This window comes from Chelmon rostratus, chromosome 8 (genome assembly GCF_017976325.1).
Source record: "Chelmon rostratus isolate fCheRos1 chromosome 8, fCheRos1.pri, whole genome shotgun sequence".
NCBI lineage: Eukaryota > Metazoa > Chordata > Actinopteri > Chaetodontiformes > Chaetodontidae > Chelmon > Chelmon rostratus.
The window spans coordinates 28,227,025-28,246,394 of record NC_055665.1 but is presented as its reverse complement, the minus strand read 5'-3'; the positions used below and the strand labels follow the sequence as shown (position 1 = coordinate 28,246,394).

At 43.6% G+C, this 19,370-nt stretch overlaps 1 protein-coding gene across 1 annotated transcript; it reads left to right on the top strand.

The window, feature by feature from the left end:
* The first annotated feature begins 12,924 nt into the window (after positions 1-12,924).
* On the top strand, positions 12,925-14,488 carry LOC121611000 (piggyBac transposable element-derived protein 3-like). The gene is made up of 2 exons (XM_041943348.1): positions 12,925-13,491; positions 13,727-14,488. The coding sequence occupies exons 1-2, from the start codon at positions 12,925-12,927 to the stop codon at positions 14,486-14,488; spliced, it is 1,329 nt and encodes a 442-aa protein (XP_041799282.1).
* Positions 14,489-19,370: the final 4,882 nt, after the last annotated feature.

Genomic DNA, 19,370 nt, shown 5'->3' with positions numbered 1-19,370 from the left:
CAACCAAGACACCACACCGCGGCAATGAAGTACCACAGAGCTCAACATCTAGGTCCAAATAGCCAACGTAGGCGATGGCTAACCCATTGGCTGCTCGGAGCTCCAGCCAGTTACAAGATCGGAGCCTCTCAGGCCCCCATTACTGGAAGTGCTGAAGGAAGAAGCTCTCTGTAACTGTAGACACCATAGAACCAGTGTCTACCAAGCAAGGGACCTGAGCTCCACCCGTGCTCACGTTGACATGTCACATGGGGACATGACGACATCAACTCAGGAACTTCCTCCGAGCCAATAGCTACCCCCCGGAACTGTGGCTCTGCAGTCCGGCGGGTGCTAGTTCTCCTGGGCCTGGTGAGACTGCCTGTTGGAATGTTGACGAGCAGGCAGAGAAGACTGTGTGCGAGGAGGAACCCGTACGCCATCACATTCACTTGCATAGTGACCCGGCTGTTGACAGCGCCGGCATATGAAAGGACCACGATGAGATGGAGGGCGGCGCAGATGAGAGTTTTGCAATGCAGAAATGCTCTGGGTAAGTTGGTGCAGCTGTTCTTGCCGCAATCTCAGCATCTCCCTCATCTCTGCCAGTTCTGGCGCCTGAGGTGGGGTGGCTGCTCCCTGAGAGCCACTCTGCACCCCGTACTGGAGACCAAAAACTGAGTGGACTGAATGACTTCGACCTCTCACGCCCCCGGGCAAACCCTCACGTTCCCACCTGATCGCTTCACCCCGGACGCCGAGCAAAGTAGCAGTAGGCTGCCTCTGCACCAACTGTTTCAGCTCACGACACAAAGCACCATCCAAAACATGTTCAACAAATTGGTCACGCAGCAAATTATCCGCATTTGTCATCCCACTAGGTGCACATTCTGTTACTGACGCCATCAAACCCATTAACGCAAGGGAGAACTCATGCAATGTCTCCCCCTTCTTGTTGCCGTCGGGAAAAGAATGCTTCCTGTAGGGCCACATAAGACTGGGAACACCCATACAGCTCCTGTAACACTGAGATGATTTTAGCTGGGTCCTCCCTCTCCATAGTAGGCTGATATTTAATCTCCTCTCGAGCCTCACCCTCAATATGATCGAACAAGAAAAATGCCTGATCAGATGCAGACAAGTGACGCGCCCTCATGCAGGCTTGAACCTCCTCGAGCCACTCAGTCAACCCTATACCGGATTTCCCCCTGAACATAGGACATTTCCTATCCCTTGGCACAAAAACCAGCCGGTCTGCTGTGGGATTACTAGCAGTAAGCGGGGCTACAGGTGGCACGGTAGAAGTGGAGGGTGCAGTACTAGGGCCAGGCACGGCCGAAGCCTGTTCCTGCGCAGCCTCTCATTGTCTGCCTTTAACTGCGCCACCAACTCCCTCAACTCCTGCAGCTCTCCCTCCATAACACTGCAGTCAGACTAGGGCAATGCACTCGACAGTACAGGAAACAAAATAAACCAACAACAAACTGGGTTCTCCCTGGGACACTGCAGACCACGAAAGGTCAAGCTGCTGTTTTGCCCTTGAACAATATTCACAACACACCCTACATCAAATATTTACCCTGGGGGCCATTAAAAAGAACACCCTTAAAAAAAAAAAAAAAACAATAACTGGACCACAAATCTCTGCCTTCCAACAGTAAATCCTGCCGACAACGCCAAAAATGTGGCAGCAGAGGGGGTCGGGGTGAGTGATGGATCTAATTTAGTAACTATTACAAGAATTTTGATTAGGCCAATCACACCCAAACAGTTAGAGAGATCGATAGTCAAATTGACAATAGTAACCGACAACGCCACCCCAGGAATTTCACCTGGAGAATTACGCAAACCCTTTCCACAGTAGATATAGCAAACAAGTTTGTTTTACTGACGAAGGCTTGAGACTGGGTCCAGTATAAATAGTACGTTATTTTATTTAACAATATATTATAAGTTCAACACAATTCATCAATAAAATTGCGCACACACACACATTCACGCACTCCCCTGAGACCAACCCAACAAAATAAACAAAAAGGCAAATAACTAAATTGGCAAATAACTAAATAACTAAATTAGTTTCTTTCAAGGTGTCTTTCAATGGCAGGGTACAAGTGTGTGCAATCCGCTCTACCGGCTCTAACTAACAGCAGCCGGCTGACGCGGCGTGCAGAGGCGCGAAGTTAGAGTACAAGCACTTCTATGTACTTGGACTGAACAAACACAATCAATCACAATGTAGAGAGGAGATCAATTTTGTGAGTAATGATTTAATATGTCAGTGCTATTTGATTTATTTTACTCCACCAGCAAAATACTTCATCTTATAACTTGAACAGAAAAGAAGGAAAATACAGTAAGAAATACTGTAGCTTTCATTGATTTTGTTTAGAATACAATACCTGAGGGATTGACCAAATTATTGCAATAGCTTTCTGTTCAACTATCCAATGTTAGGATGGACAATGGGGGAAATAAACAAGTATATTTAGATGCATTTGCTCATGTACTGTGCTTTGGTACAATTTCAACTACTATTAATTGTACTTCTATTTCCATTTCATGCTACCTTGGGCATTTACTGTACTACACATATAAACATGAAACATTTTTATGGACTAAACTAGCCAATAGTATTAATCGTTGTTAGTTATAGTACATAAAGGTACATTTTGGTATGTATATTTTACAGTTTTACTGTTAAACTTTTATTTTAATCTAATTGTTAATGCAGGATATTTACGTGTAACAGACTACTTTGACTATTTGTTGTTGCTACTTTTACTTAAGTAAAAGATCTGAGTACTTTTTTCTACCACTGAGGATGGGACTGGTTCTCATTAAAATGTATTTTTCTGTCTTTCAGGCATCTGCTGGAGTGCAGGCTGGCATCACTACCCAACATGACAGGCCATGGCAGTCTGTTCCACTTGCAGGAGTGCCTCCCACCTAGGTTCGGTGCTCACTCAGACAAGTTCTTCTTTAGAATTGAATCAGAGGCTGTCAAACCACTAAAAAAAAGCAAGCTGCAGTACACTGGAGAAGAAGCTGCACATGGCCCAGGAGAACATCCACAGACTGAAGACAACTTTTGAGGCCATAAAGGCAGGCCAGGGTGAATGCAAGAAGAGAGACGAAATGATCAGAGAGAACAAAAAGGAAATCTCTTTGCTTCATGAATGTCTCATTGCACAAAAGGAGGACACAGACAGAGTCAGAGTTTTCTGGGGCAAAAAATGTGAAAAAATGCAGTCAGAAGCTGACCTCAATAAAATGAGTAAATGTAACCCAAGTAATAATTGTTATGACTCTGTGGGTCATTTTTAGTTTTGTCTGTGTTTGTTGCAGTTTCCCCTCTTTCCTTGGTGTGTGTGTTTTCTAATGAATGAATGTAGTATAGTAAAATGCTAAAGTAGTGTGTTCGGTAGAAATCGTTGCGAATGTTCGGTTTGAAATTTGGTACAGAGCAATATTACGAGAAACCTTGTGAACCTGTGAAAATCCTGTAAGTAGTGAGAGTTCAGCAGTAGTAGGAGGGAGAAACCTTTTAGTTTAATTCATGTTTTCTCCTGTTTCCTCATTTAGAGGTTTATCTTTTGTCATTTATTTACCTTGTCTTTTGGTTAGTGTAGCTTAGAGTGATTTTGATTGTTATGTTTGCTTATTTCTCCCTCCAAAGCAAATAAAACTGCTCCTATTTGAACTCGGCTTGTTGATCTTGCTGGCTTCCTTGGAGTGGGAAGACTGGGGGAGCACCGTTTGATGTTTTGTCAAAGGTTCGCCTAGACTGGGGGATAACAATAATAAAAATGCATTTTATTTATAGGCGCCTTTCTGGACACTGAAGGTCACCTTACATAATAAAAAGAAAGAATAGCAATAAAATACAATTCAAAAAGATTTAAGAGAAAAGAAAGAGAGAGAAAAATGGACAATGGTGGTGGTCAGATGGAGTACGCTAGTCTAAATTCAATTCAATCCAGTTTTATTTATATAGCACCAAATCACAACCGAAGTTCTCTGAGAACACTTTCCATATAGAGCAGGTACAGACCAAACAGAGAACAGCTACAGAGACCCAACAACTCCCTCATGAGCAAACAGATGAGTTTTGAGTTTGGACTTAAAATGTGGGAGTATTACGAAGGTCAGGTGGGAGAGAGTTCCAGAGCTGGGGAGCAGAGTGGCCCAATGCTCTGCTCCCCATAGTGACAAGACGAGCAGGGGGGACAGTGAGATGGATGGAGGAGGAGGATCTGAGGGTGTGGATGGGTGTGGCAATATGGAGGAGATCAGAGAGATATGGAGGGGTGAGATTGTGTATGGCTTTAAAGGTGAGGAGAAGTTTTTTGTAGTTGATACGGTACAGTGGAGCTGTTGTAGAATGGGTGTGATGTGGTAGATGGAGTGGGTGCATGTGATGATACGGGTGGCTGAATTTTGAACCAGTTGTAATTTATGGAAAGTAAAGGGAGGTGACTAGGATGACAAGAATGGCAGTGGAGTGGGAAGTGAGGGAAGGACAGAGACGCTTTATATTATGTAAGTAGGCGGACTGGGTGACAAGGTTAATATGGGAGGTGAAGAAGGGGGTGCTGTAGAGGATGACACCCAGACTCTTCACCTGAGGGAAGGGGGAGATGGACGAGTTATCAATGGGAATAGAGAACTTATGGAGTTTGTTGAATGTGGATTTTGTGCCAATTAAAAGAAGTTCTGTCTTATTGCTGTTTAAATTTGATGAAGTTTGAAGTTAACCAGGATTTTATTTCTAGGAGGAAGCTGGTTTAGGGAAGAAGGTTGAAATGAGGAATCGGGTTTGGTTGAAAGGTAGAGCTGGGTGTCATCCACATAGCAGTGAAAGTGAATATGATGTTTACAGATTGTGACCAGGGAGGTAAATGATGAACAACACGGGCGCCAGGTGACCACAGGTGTGCCCCCTGGGACGGGGACTAGATGGGAGGTGAATGATTTCAACTGAATGAAGTGATTGTGGCCTGCAAGGTATGAATGAAACCAGTTGAGGGGTGTGTTGGTGATACCAATGGAGGAAAGTCTATTCAGAATAATGTGTGAATTAGTGTGTAAGGCCACACTCAGATAAAGCAGGAGGAGAATGGATAGTGAGCCGGAGTCAGCAGCAAGGAGGAGGGCATTAGTGATTTTAAGAAGTGCCGTTTCAGTGCTATGGGGGGTGGAAACCAGACTGGAATTATTCATATAAATTATAGCAAGATAGATGGGTATGGAGTTGAGCGGCAACTGTTTTTTCAAGAGTTTTGGAGATGAATGGAAGATTTGAAATGGGATGAAAATTATTGATGTTGTTGTTGAACCAGGTTTCTTGAGTATTGGAGTTATAGAGGCTGTTTTGAGGGAAGAAGGAACAATTCCAATGGTAAGGGAGGAGTAAATGATGTCAGTAATCAGAGGGGACTGGGAGGGGAGGGTGGCCTTTACAAGGACTGCAGGAAAGGCATTGGCAAGTTGAGGATTTGGATTTCTGAATGAGTTTGGATATTTTACTGACGGTGGGGTGAATGCTGAAAGTGAATGGGTAGGGGTGTCACGCCCTCCACCTCTGGCTCCACCACGTGGAGCATCTGTTACCCTGTTTCTGCTTATTCTGACGGGCTGGAGACACACCTGTTCCTGATCCTGAATCAACTGATTGCAGCTGCGGCGAGGAGTGGCCTTTCATCATTCTCTCTTCAGTCTACTATTTAAGAGGCCATGACTCGACGCCGGCATCGTAAAAGATCTTCAGTTAGTCTGTCTGTTGTTTGGTTTGCACGTAGATTCTCTGGCTGACGAAATGACACGTTCCTTGTGTTAGTGTTTAGTTATTTAGCTCGTCATCAATAAACCTAGGTAAGGTATTTTCTCTTCATAATTATTAATATTTCAGATGTTGTTTGATAGTGGGGTAGTAGTATTCCCTTCCGTCCGTTAGAGGGCATTAGTAGTTTATTTCTAATTGGTTTTTCCTATGCCCTGTCTGCAGTGTGTCTTTTGTTGTAAATAAATCTTGTATATTTTGCCCAACCTGTGTCTGCACCTGAGCCTCTGAGAACTGCATTTGTGACAAGGGGTAAATGGAACTGGGACAGGTCAATACGGAGCAGAGGTGGGTATAAGTTGTTGGTGGATATGTTTGATTTTTAAAGAGAAGAATGACATCAGTGTTACAGAAATCAGTACAGTACAAGTGAGGAGGAAGTGAGTCCAGTGGTTTTGTAATAGGGAGGGAGGGAGAAGAGGGCCTTGGAGTTTCCTTCATTGAACTAATTAAACCAGAGTAGTAGATGGATTATGCTTTAGAAATGCAGTCTTTGTAGTGGAGAATATGGTTTGAATACAAATGTCTTTGTGCACTGTGAGACCAGTTTTCCTGTAGAGTCTTTCAAGTTGACATCCTTTTGCTTTCAACTGTCTGAGAGTGGGACTGAACCAAAGTCCAGTAAATGTGTGTTTTAAGTGGAACAAGATTATTTAGAAAATTATGGAGGCAGTTGTTGTAGTGGGAGAGCAATTCATCTGGGGTAGAAAAGCTGTCAACACTGGGGAGGCTGTTGATATTAACAGATAAATCTTCCAAGTTGATTTCCTTAAAATTTATAGCACGTGGAGGGTTGGATTTGGTGAGTGAAAGACACTGAAAGACAACAGCATATGGTCCGAGACAGGGAGGGAATTGCTATGCAGTCAACAGGTGTAACACCTGAGCAGCAGATTAAATCCAAAATGTGTCTTTTGATATGGGTGGGAAAATTATAATATTGCTAAAGTCCAAACAGGATGTGATGTCATTGGTGAGGATATTATTGACATTGTCCATATAAATATTAAAATCCCCCAAGAGTATTATGTTCGGTGAGAGATTGAAAAGGTGTTTGACTTTGGTGGGCAATACAGAGTGGTAACGATAGTGGGAATAGGTCCAGAGAGCTGACATACAGTGGCCTTGAATGAGTGACAGACAGGAGCATTCACAGGTGCTATCCTCCACTTCTCACAGTAAATTCTCGCAAGACCTCCCCCTTTAACCTTTTAGGCATGGTGCATTAAGCAGTCTCTGGGTTCTTCTCAAGAATATCCTACAAGAGGCAAAGTTTGCCACATGGATGATGTCCTAATTTTCACATCAAGAGTACAATTCCCATCTTCATGCAGTCTTGATGAAGATGGAAAATGTAGGCATAACCCTCAACATGGAGAAATGTGAACTAACTATAGTGCAAGCATGGTTTTGGTCTCTTTTGAAAGGTAACACTGAACTCACTGTATGTGGTACTGGCATTGAGTAACAAAAGTTTGAACACACTGAAATAGAAGGGTTTTTACCTGAATCTTTTTTTTTTTTTTCCAAATAGATGCTTGGAGATGACTTTATGTGGACCTATTAGCTGGAAAACATAACAGGACCACAGCATTGTCCTAGTCTAAGCTCAATAGAAACTGATAATACCACAGAAACAGAATATTTTCATGTTTTCTCTCATGGTGTATTCAGATGTTCTCGAATAATACTGTATATATTATTATCTATATAAATATACAGAATCTAAATTTTGCCCATCTATATTCAAATTTAAGGTATTCATACACTGAAGCTATTTACTACACTTGAAGATGTGCATAATATAGCTTTTATCACTGAAATCCTGGATATGTGGTGCTAGAGCTGTGAATAATCCACTGAAGTGGCATATCGGTATGTTCAGAATTTCATTGGCTAGTCGAAGCATCAGTCATCTTCAAAATTGGCATGTGAGAAGAGGAGGACCTTCATTCTGTTATTGGCTTCTCTGGTTGCTAGGCTCCATGTACCAGATTGTGATTGGTCATTTGAAACTCTAGAGAGTGACTGAAGGCAAGATAGTGCATTTCCAGAAGTTGTAACTAGGAAAACACAGAAGACAGGTGGATGACAAGCACATCCCCTGCTATTTTCAAAGGAGAAAACATCTTTCTTTGGATTACTATCCTGTTTTGGACTAAAGATTGTGCGCACCTTAATGGATGTTGTGTTATGTCAATGTGTGGACCACTGAGGGACGTAATCAGTGAGTTGTCTCATTGTTGCATCAATTTTAAACATGGCTTTATTGTTCCTCCTGTTGTGATTGTACCTGGAAGTGGTTTGCATCAATTGAATCTGAGCTTTCCAACGGTGTATACTAAAAACCTGTGCGTAGCATTTATGTCAACAGTTGAAAGAAAAACAAACAATGGAATGTTGGGAATGGTGAACCAGCTGGAAACTTCATCCCACAGTTTGCTAACAAAGACAAACCTCTCAGACACTTACTCTGAAAGAAGAATCACTGTTTCTCCATCAGGCTGCTAAAGACTAAGACAAAGCCTTTAGCAGCCTGATGGAGGAGCTAACCTGTGTCAGCCCTGCATCATCCAAACAAGGATGGAGAAAATAGACGAGTGGAGGCCTTTCACCTATGCCTCACGTCTCTCTTACCAGGCAAAAGGATATGCTCAGGTGGAGAAAAAGGCTCTGGGGTTCACATCGGCCTGTGAATGATTCAGAGACAGTCTCATAGGCTGGCACTTCGAACAGGAGAACGACCACAAAACCAAAACCAAGCAACCCAGTAACCTCTTCGCTTCGTACCAAACAAACAGGCTATGAAACATACACTATAGTGAGAACAGGAAATCACAAGCTATATATTCATGACATGAAACAGAAAACGCTCTAAATGAGGCTAGGAAATAAATCACTACGGCTGCAAAACTAGAAAACTTCTGTAGGAGGAAGAACATAAGGGCTATGAAAAGGTTAACTGAGCAACAGAAAGAATCAATCAATCAAACTTTATTTATATAGCACTTTTCATCCATTTAAAATGCAACACAAAGTGCTTCACAAAATAAAAGAATACAACAACAGAGGGAATAAAAGCATAGTATGACAGACAATATCCTGCTTCCAGATATATACAATCAAACTAGAAGAACTATCGAAACAAAAATACACAAAAAAAAAAAAAAAAAAATGGAGGATCAAGAATCTAAATAACAAAATAATCAAACAGAAAATCACTCTTAAAGAGGAAAAACAATTTGGCTAAGCTATTAACTGGAAAAAGAAAACAGAAACTAGATTATTAAAGTTACAAACAAAAAACACTCACGAAGAGCAACAAAGGCTTACGAGAAAGAATGCTGTGGCAATGTGCAATGGACAAGACAGGCTCGGCTGAATCGACCTACTAACAAAGACACACTGGCACAAGACAAGGGAGACGCAAACTATTTCACACATGGAGGGTAATCAGGAACAGGTGGAGACAACAGGTGATCGGGGCGGGCACACGGGACACATGAGGAAGGGCAAGTGCGAGAGAAAGCGTGGCAAAGTATTGCAGATCGCCTGAATGTGTACGTATTGCACAAACACACACTCACTACTCCACTAAAACCATCAAAATTACAATCCAAATATTTTATTAGCATCCCCAAAAACGTAGTTGTATTCTGATTATGAAAAAGCTGGAACCAGTGAAATTGACTGCAGATGTGAGTGAAATCATGTAAATGCAGCTCTGTATTTGCTCCTCATGCGCCTCTGTTGTTTCATTCATTGTGTGTGTGTGTGTCCTTTGGTCATTTTTGTATTTTTTATTTTCAGATTAAACATGACTGGGCCGAAACGAACTTGGCAGCAAGTCAAGATCAAGTACAAGAACATCCTGCAGAACTGTAAGTGCCCTGACAAATATTATGCATGTACGTACTTTGTACCCAGAGGGTGCCTGCTCACATGTTGTCTGTACTTATAGCAATTAAAAAAACATCCACAAGCAAGGCATGGGTGGTGGGTCACCACTAGCTGACCTAACCCCAGCAGAGGACAGAGCCTTAGCATCAAACAGAGATAGGCCTGTGTTAGAGGGGATCCCAGACTCCAATATGTGTCCCTCCCAAGAAGATGCCTCCCTTTTCATAAAAGGTACATTCTTCCATCTTTACATGGGACATATAACCATTCATATTGAATCCATCTGGACTATCTGACTTTAGTTTACCTTTCAGTGTCTGGAAACACCATTTCACTGTTGGAGTCTCCAACACTGGGGTCCCAAATAACAGAAGAAGATGATGATCCAGTGAGTACACCATCAAAGGCCTACTGTAGGCCTGGCATGTCTCATCTACTAGTTTCAATATAAATCCCTTTTAAATGTAATAGGGTGAAGGCACCAGTGGAGCAGCAGGAGCAGCAGCAGAGGACTTGGATGAGGAGACGATCTCTCTTGATTTAAGAAGGCTTGAGGTAAAATTATTTCAGTTAAAGTGCATTCTGTACATTTAAGTTGAATATGGCCTGTAATAGCAGAGGAATTTGTGTTATTTTCTATTCATTTGGCCTATTGTGCTGTGTACTGTGTGTGTACAGGCCTGACATTTGTCTGTTCATTTGTTAAGTATGGATTTGTCCTGCATTTATTCCAGTGTGCAGACATGCAGGGTGTTTTATATACAGACCTTTGAGAATGTGTATTTATTCTTGTGACAAATAATATGCTTTGATTCTGTGCTTTCTATCTTGTAGAGCACTGTGTGACTTCACTTTTGAAAGGAACTGATGGATTACTTGCTTTGATTTATCCTATTTAATAAAGGAACATCATGTCATCATGTTACTGTACATGTTATATATATATATATGATTGCAATTAATGAGCACAAGTGTTTAAATAATGACAGTGGGTCTCGTTGAATGTGTAGTGGGAGGTGGAATAAATATTGGTTTCCATTTGTGGTAACTGCTGACTGAGATAAGGGATGAGATTAAATAGATCCTGGAACTTAGCCTGGTCTGGAGCAGGCTAGCTCCACAGAATAAGTCTCCATGGTTACTTAAGTCAAAACATATCCCACTTCCCCCTATCCCGCTCTTGTGCAACCAGCTCAAGGATAAGTTGATTCAGGATAACCATATCCCAGCTTAATCCCTTATCCTGGTTTTGTGCAAAGGGGCCCCTGGCCTCAATGGCTCTATCACCTTTGTGTATCAGTTTGGACCTTGGAACAACAAGGAACAATGCATCCGAGGATCCCAGGGAATAACTTTTTAGCCTTCACTGACTAGCAGTCCATGATACCCCGAAAGCAATCGAGAGGCTGAATGGGCAGCACAAACTGCTAAACCCCCCCAAAAAGGCCACAGATTCTTATTTTGCTGTGCCGAATACCGTGCTTCCCCACTCCAAAACGGCTTCAGTCCAGCTCAGCCACTGATGGGATGCCAGCTTTTCTTTCTACTGTGCCAACATTCCCATCCCCACTGAACCCGTCACTCCAGAACAGCACAGCTGGCATTTAAAAGGAAAGAAGAGCAGATTAAAAAAGGATTTCAAATAATTCAACGTCTCCCACCTGGATAACAAGGATGGGTGGTGGATGCAAAAGTAACAGGGACTCTTGCAACTTGCCACCTTGTCCTATGGACAGACCTCAGAGCACACAGGACAGTCAGATGCTTGCACCCACAAACATATGGGCCTAGAGCAGTGACTGTAAATTTTGAATCTAAAATAAAACTTGGCATTGAAAAAGGAAACGCTGTCATTAACAGCCAATGTATCAGCTAGCACTGAAATTGAGGCTAAATCTGCACAACATTAACCTCTTGAGACCCTGCATCCTCATATGAGGACATTACTTTTTTGCTGTTCTACACCATGATACTTCATTTGTAAGAATGTTGACCAATTGTCCTCATCCGGGGGCCCTGCCTGCACCATCTAGTGGTCTAATAACGAAATTACACTCATTTGGAAAAAAACAAGATGGCAGGAATCACAGCAAGAATTTTCTACAGCAGCTCCCGACAGAAATATGGACAAGGTAAAAATCCTTCTTGAATTTTATGATTGAAACTAGTGTATTTATGCACAATAACATCTGTAGCTTCACTTGGCATGCTTATTTGATAAATTTAACTAATATTAGCAAGCTACAATGTCTGTAAAGATGATGTACTTCTTTGAGGACGTCAGGTCTAGCTTCACTGCAAAAACGTGAAATTTTGCCAAGAACATTCATTTTATTTTCTTTATTCTTAGCTAAAACTTTTAATCAAAATGTCTAATTTCTAGCCAAAATAAGTCTTATTACACTTAAAATGAGACTCATCCTCCAAAAAGTAACTTGTTTTTAGACAATTACCACTTGTTTCAAGCTAATTTTTCACTGCAAAGAAGTAGAATAATCTGCCAGTGAAGGAAGTTTTTAGGAGGTTTTTACTTCCTATTACAAGGAAATAGATGCATTTTTATGCATTTTTTGTGCATTTTTATCATTACAGGGAGAATGTCCTTTTCGAGAGCTGAACGATTGCTGAATGCAATCACAGATAACTCTGACATTGAAGATTTGTCAGATGGTGAAGAGAATGATCCTGCTGTGAGTCAAATTGTTCCATGTGAAGCATCTGTGGAGCAACCTGATGATTCTGATTCAGATTCAGATTATCAGCCTGATGCTGCTTTCATAAGTGAAGATACTGACAGTGATACGAGTGAGCCACAACATAAACGACAGCATCTTGAGAATGATGGTGAGACATGACCTAATTCCCATGTTTTTACTCTGTAGCACTTTATTTCGTTCAAAATGTTGAGTATATTGCAAATAAAATGTTTTATATTTTTATTATTAGATTGTGACCAGGAGGTGGAAGGACGTAGGGCAGGACAAAGAAATGTAAAAAGAGAGTACTGGAAGTCTGCTCCATTCAACCCTATCTTAGTCCCATTTCAGGGAGCTGATGAACAACAAGATGAGAGAGCAGATTTGTCGCCGGTGGAGTACATGGAGCAGTACATTGACATAGAACTATTGAAACTCCTTGCTGACTGTACAAATTCTATGTCATTAGCTAAAAGTGGGAGATCTCTCAACACATCGGTTGAAGAGATGTACCACTTTTTTGGAGCATCCATCTTGATGTCCTGCATCCCTTACCCACAAACCCGCATGTTCTGGTCCACTAGCCTGAGAATCCCTGCCATTAGTGACACAATGAGACGCGACCGTTTCTTCAAGCTGAGGAGCCATCTGAAGGTAGTAATTGATGATGATGTTCCCGAAGACAGGAAAACCGACAAATTCTGGAAGGTGAGGCCTTTCATGAATCGCATACTCAAAGGCTGCCACGCTCAGGCTCGACCAGAATCCGTCTCAATAGATGAGCAGATGATACCATTCACTGGAGCCTGTCCGTTCCGCCAGTATGTGCCGCTAAAGCCAAATCCAGTTGGCATGAAGAACTTTGTCTTGGCATCAGCAGATGGCATCGTTCTGGACTTTGAAGTGTACCAAGGCTCAAAGTCATTGGCTGCACAGGTTCCGGACACAGAAGGATTGGGTTTGGGAGCCCTGGTCCTCAAACGGCTGACAAAAACAGTGCACCCTGGTACAAAGGTGTACTGCGACAGGTTCTTCACCACCACATCAGCTGTGGACTCCATGCTGGAGAAGCAGGTATATATTTTATATAGTCTTCCAGGTACTATTGTGCTTGTTATTATTATGTTTTGTTTTTTTGGTTTCACAGCAGAAAATAATAACATTCATCAATCTGTTTCCATCTGTTGGTCAATTGTTGTGTCGGTCTGGCTTAGGGTGCAGATTTATCCTGTTTTCTGTCAAGATGGCTGCCATGAAAAATCATCCTTGCTACATCACTTTGCGATTATCTTATTGGTTTTGTTTTTAGGTGTATCTATCTGGTACAGTCATGAAGAACAGGATTCCAAAAGCAATGCAGAAGCTGCCAAGTGACAAGATCATGAAGCAGCAAGGCAGAGGTACCTCTGCATCAGTTGTCAGGGGAGATGGGAAACTGAGTGTTGTGAAATGGTTTGACAACAAGCCAGTCCTGATGCTCTCTGCTGTCCACGCTAAGGAGCCAGAGGATACCTGCCAGCGTTGGTCTAAGAAAGACAAATGCTACATAACCGTCAGACGACCAAATGTTGTAAAGGAGTACAACGCAAAGATGGGTGGGGTAGACTTATCAGACAGAATGATGAGCTACTACAGGATGAGTGTGCGAACGAAGAAGTGGACGATTCGCATGCTTATGCACTTCATGGATCTGGCTCTGGCCAACAGCTGGCTGCTGTATCGCAGAGATCACAAAGAACATGGTACCCCAAGAAAGGCTATCATGACGTTCCTTGCGTTCCGCATGGACGTGGCTCAGGTGTTCCTCAACAAGTGTGATGTCACGCATGCAGAGGAAGAGAGTGCATGCTGTCCACAATCTGTCCAAAGATCTCTGGTCACTCCAGTCCCCCACATCTCAGTGCGTACAACCTCTAATGCTCATCTGCCAGAAGTTGTCGATCTCAAGAACCCGATGCGTTGCAGACAACAAGGCTGCCCTGGGAAATCCCACGTGCGCTGTACGACATGCTTTGTGTTCCTCTGCCTGCAAAGTAGGCGCAACTGCTATGAAGCCTTTCACAGAGGCTAGTAGAACTTTGAATGACTGTTTGAGTTTGCTATGACACGTTCATAATGATGTTTAAAAACTTTGCACTTATCCAAGCCTTTCACAGAGGCTAGTAAGAGTACTTGAATGAACGACCGAGTTCGCTATGAAATGTTTATAATGAGGTTCATGAATTTTGCACTTTTCCATGCAAAGCCTTCACAAAGGCTAGCAAGAGTACTTGAATGAATGACTGAGTGCTCTATGACATGTTCATTACGACATTCAAAAACGTTGCACTTTTTCATGCAAAAAAGCTGCACACTTTTATCTGCACTTTTGTGTTTGTTGACAGTTTGAAATAAACTTTTGTACTTTGTTAACCAATGTTATCTTCCTTGTGTCATACAGAAAGTCTGGACAGAAAGCAGTGTAAATGTACATGTAAATGTACTGTGAAACACAGGTGTAAATAATAAACTGATTGAACGGTAGCTATTGTTATACAGTAAGATAGACCCAATGCCCTCATATGAGGACATTGGTTTTTGAGATAACCACATAGACACACATGTAGAAAGCTAAAATTTCATTTTTAGGCTAATTGGGTCCCTCTGATTCCAAATGGCAAGGAAAAAATGTATATGCAAAGACAGACCCATTGTCCTCATATGAGGGCATTGGTTTTGAGATAGTTCAAGAGCACATAGAAAGCTAAAATTTAATTTCAACTAAAATTAGGTCCTACTAATCCCAAATAGTAAGTGTCATGTATGGTTAAAGTTCAAGTGCATAATATTGCCAACTGCGCATGTGTGACGCAGCCCTGAGTCTCATGATGCACTACGCGCGAGACACTCATGTCAGTCAGCCTAGCAGTCTGTACGAGTCAGCGATGTCATGTTAAGTGTGTTCAATAAACACCATCGTTAGTAATACAATGTCGTCCGCGTCGCGTTACTTGATGATGTAAACGCCACATGGTGTCAGAAGAAAACTGGATGGAAGCGACACGTCGGACGTGAGAAAAAAAAGAAACCGAATTGTGCATCGCCATGGCAAAGTTTACTCCACCGGAGCAGTTTGATTTCTCAAAGCCCGAAGCATGGCCTGACTGGAAGCTAAGATTCGGCAGGTATCGCATAGCTTCACGGCTTACGGAGGAAGAGGAAAATGTGCAGGTAAATGCATTGATTTATTCCATGGGAGCGGAGGCTGAGCACATATTCAAGGCTTTCACGTTTACTAATGCAGCAGATGCAGATGTGTACGCCGTGGTAATGGCTAAATTCGACGAACACTTCATTCCGAAACCAAATGTGATCTATGAGCGTGCTAAGTTTCACTCAAGAGTTCAACAGCCAGGCGAAAGTGTGGAAGCCTTCGTCAGGCAACTGTATGAGCTAGCTGAAAACTGTGATTTTGGAGCATTAAAGGAAGAGCAAATGCGAGATCGCATAGTGATTGGAATTCGTGATAAACAAGTGTCACAAAGACTGCAAATGAAAAGTGATTTAACACTGAAAACTGCCATTGAAACAGCAAGGCACTGTGAGTTGATCAAGTCTCAGAATACTGAGAGGGGGCACGGCGCTGAGCACGTGGACAATGTGAAGTCGGTGAGGAAAACTGAACAAAAGAAATATGGGCACATGACAAAGGTAAATAAAAAGTCGAAAAAAGGAGCGTGCACAAGATGTGGGCGTAATCACATGGAGGCCGAGCAGTGCCATGCAAAAGGAAAAAAATGCATGAAGTGCAATAAAATTGGGCACTTTGCAGCAGTATGCTATTCAAAGGCTGTGCAGGAAATAACAGAAGCTGATGATGAGGAATTAGTGTTCTTGGGCTCAGTAGAGCTAAAACAAAAAGATGCACCAATTGCAGAGGATGAGCCACCATGGCGAACCACTCTAACTGTAGCAGATACGCCAGTCTCATTTAAAATAGATTCCGGTGCAGACACTTCAATTATGTCTGAAGCCACATACGAAACACTACGAAGCAAGCCTCTACTTAGTGAAGTAAAGAACACCCTGCAGAGCCCAGGTGGCACAGTGGCCACAAGGGGGCAGTTTATGGCTAAACTAAAAGCCAATGTCAGTGGGCAACTGAAAAATTGCTGCTTTCGTGTAGTAGTTGTCAAAACTAATGGGGAAAATCTCCTAAGCAGAACAGTGGCAACCAGGCTGGGCCTAATAAAGCGCATTGAAGAGATTAACATATTCAGCGGCCCAGGCATCCTGAAAGGTGAACCAGTGAAAATCACACTGAAAGAAGGCGCAGAGCCATACAGCGTCGCTGCGCCACGGCGAGTACCGATTCCACTACTCCCTAGGGTCGAAAAGGAGTTAAAGAGAATGGAGTCAATGGGCGTAATAGAAAAAGTAACCGACCCGACTGAATGGTGCGCTCCAATGGTACCGGTCATGAAAAAGAGTGGCAAAATAAGGATTTGTGCCGACCTGAAAAAGCTTAACGAAAATGTGAAACGTGAGAAGTTCATCTTACCTACCTTGGATGACATACTGCCCAAGTTAGCAAACAGTACTGTGTTCTCCAGCTTAGACGCTGAGAGCGGTTTTTGGCAAATTCCTCTAGAAGAGAACAGTGCACGTCTGACCACCTTCATATCGCCCTGGGGCAGATACTGTTATAAGCGGCTACCGTTTGGGATCACATCGGCGCCTGAAATATTTCAGCGAAAGATGTTTGACCTACTGCAAGGGCACGAGGGGACAGTCGTGTATATGGACGACATATTGGTGTTTGGAGAAACACAAGAAATACACGATCAGAGGCTAAAGCAAGTCATGGAGACCATCGCCGCCGCAGGTCTACGACTCAACAAGGAGAAATGCAAGCTTAGCCAACCAGCGCTGGACTTCCTGGGACAGGTTGTGACCAAGGACGGCATAGCCCCTAACCCAGAGAGGGTCAAAGCCATAACAGCAATGGAACCACCTCAGAACGTGAGTGAGCTGAGACGGCTTCTTGGCATGGTGAACTACTTGGGTCGTTACCTGCCAAATCTATCCACCGTGCTACAGCCGCTCAACGAGCTTCTCAAGAGCGACAGAGATTGGTGCTGGGGTCCACAGCAAGACAGAGCGTTCACAGAAGTGAAACAGCTAATCTCATCAGCACCAGTCTTGGAGTTCTTCGATCCGGCAAAGCCAACCGTCGTCAGTGCAGACGCAAGCAGTTACGGGCTCGGGGGAGTCCTCCTGCAGAGCCATGATGGGGCCCTGAAGCCTGTTGCGTTCTGTTCGCGTACGCTGAGTGATGCTGAGAAGAGATACGCTCAGATCGAAAAGGAGTGCCTTGCGGGAGTGTGGGCCTCTGAGCGTTTCTACCAGTATCTCTGCGGCCTAGAGAGGTACAAATTACTTACAGACCACAAACCACTGGTAACTCTAATCAACTCAAAAGACCTTGATACAGCACCACTTCGTTGCCAACGCCTGCTCATTAGGCTAATGAAGTTTAACCCAGTCGCAGAATATGTTCCAGGCAAACACCTAGTTGTCGCGGACACGTTGTCTAGGCAACCCATGGCAGATACCAATCCAGGTGACCTAGAAGCGGAGGTGAAAGCATACGTGGACTCGGTGGAGGAAGACCTGAGAGTGAGGAAGCCGGTTATCGAGCAAATAAAAGACCAAACAAGAACAGACGCCGAGCTCCAGAGTGTCCTCAAGTATGTCCATAAGGGGTGGCCTGAACACATGAAGGGTGTAGCTGTCAGAGCAACCACCTACTTCAAAGACCGTGGCTCACTCAGTGAGGCCAATGGATTGCTGCGACGTGGCAAGCAGATCTTGATTCCCAGCAGTATGAGAAACTACATGTTGCAGAAGATTCACGAGGGTCACCAAGGCCTTACCAAGTGCCGTGAACGGTACAATGGCGCTGTGTGGTGGCCAGGCATCGCCAGTGATGTAAAGAAGCTTGTGATGTCATGTAAGCATTGCAACATTCATAGACCGAGCCAGAACAGAGAACCGTTGATCTCCACACCATTGCCTGATCTACCATGGCAAAAGCTTGCAGCTGACCTGTGCGAGTTCAAAGGTCGTCACTACTTAATCGTGATAGACTATTTCTCCAGATGGCTCGAGATCCTAGATCTACCGAAGACAAACTCAGAAACAGTCATACAGAAACTGAAAAGCATCTTCACACGCTATGGTATTCCAGAGGAGCTCATGACAGATAACGGTCCTCAGTTCTCAGCCGAACAGTTCAGAAACTTTACTGCTGAGTATGACTTCCAGCATGTTACTTCAAGCCCTCATTTTCCACAATCCAACGGAATGGCTGAACGAGCTGTGAAGACGGCAAAGTGGATTCTCAAGCAAGACAACCCTCACCTTGCTCTCCTGAGCTACCGCTCAACACCAACAGAGCCAACTAGGCAGAGTCCCGCCAAGTTGCTAATGGGTCGAGAAATCCGTACAACACTTCCCGTACTCAAAGAGAGCCTGCGGCCAATGTGGCCAAATCTAGAGACTGTAAAGAAAAACGACGCAAAAGCAAAGCAGTCCTACGAGAAGTACTACAACCGCAGGTACTCCGCCAAGCCCCTACCACCACTCTCCATCGGTGACAAAGTCAGAGTGAAGATCGACGGAGAAAAGGCTTGGACAACACCAGCAACTGTGCAGCGCCAGGAGGCTGCGCCGCGTTCCTTTACACTGGAGACGGAGCGAGGAGACACACCGCGACGGAACCGGCGCCACATCCGGCTGGTCAACCAGGAGCTGTCATCACCTCGAAAGATGGATGTTCCTCAGCCGACGGAGCAAGATGGACAGCATGAGCCAGCAGAGCTGGACGTACCCGCCGCCAGCGCTCCTGCTGACGTCCCTGATTCTCCTGAACACCCAACTCCGGTCGTCACCAGGTTTGGTCGGACTGTTAA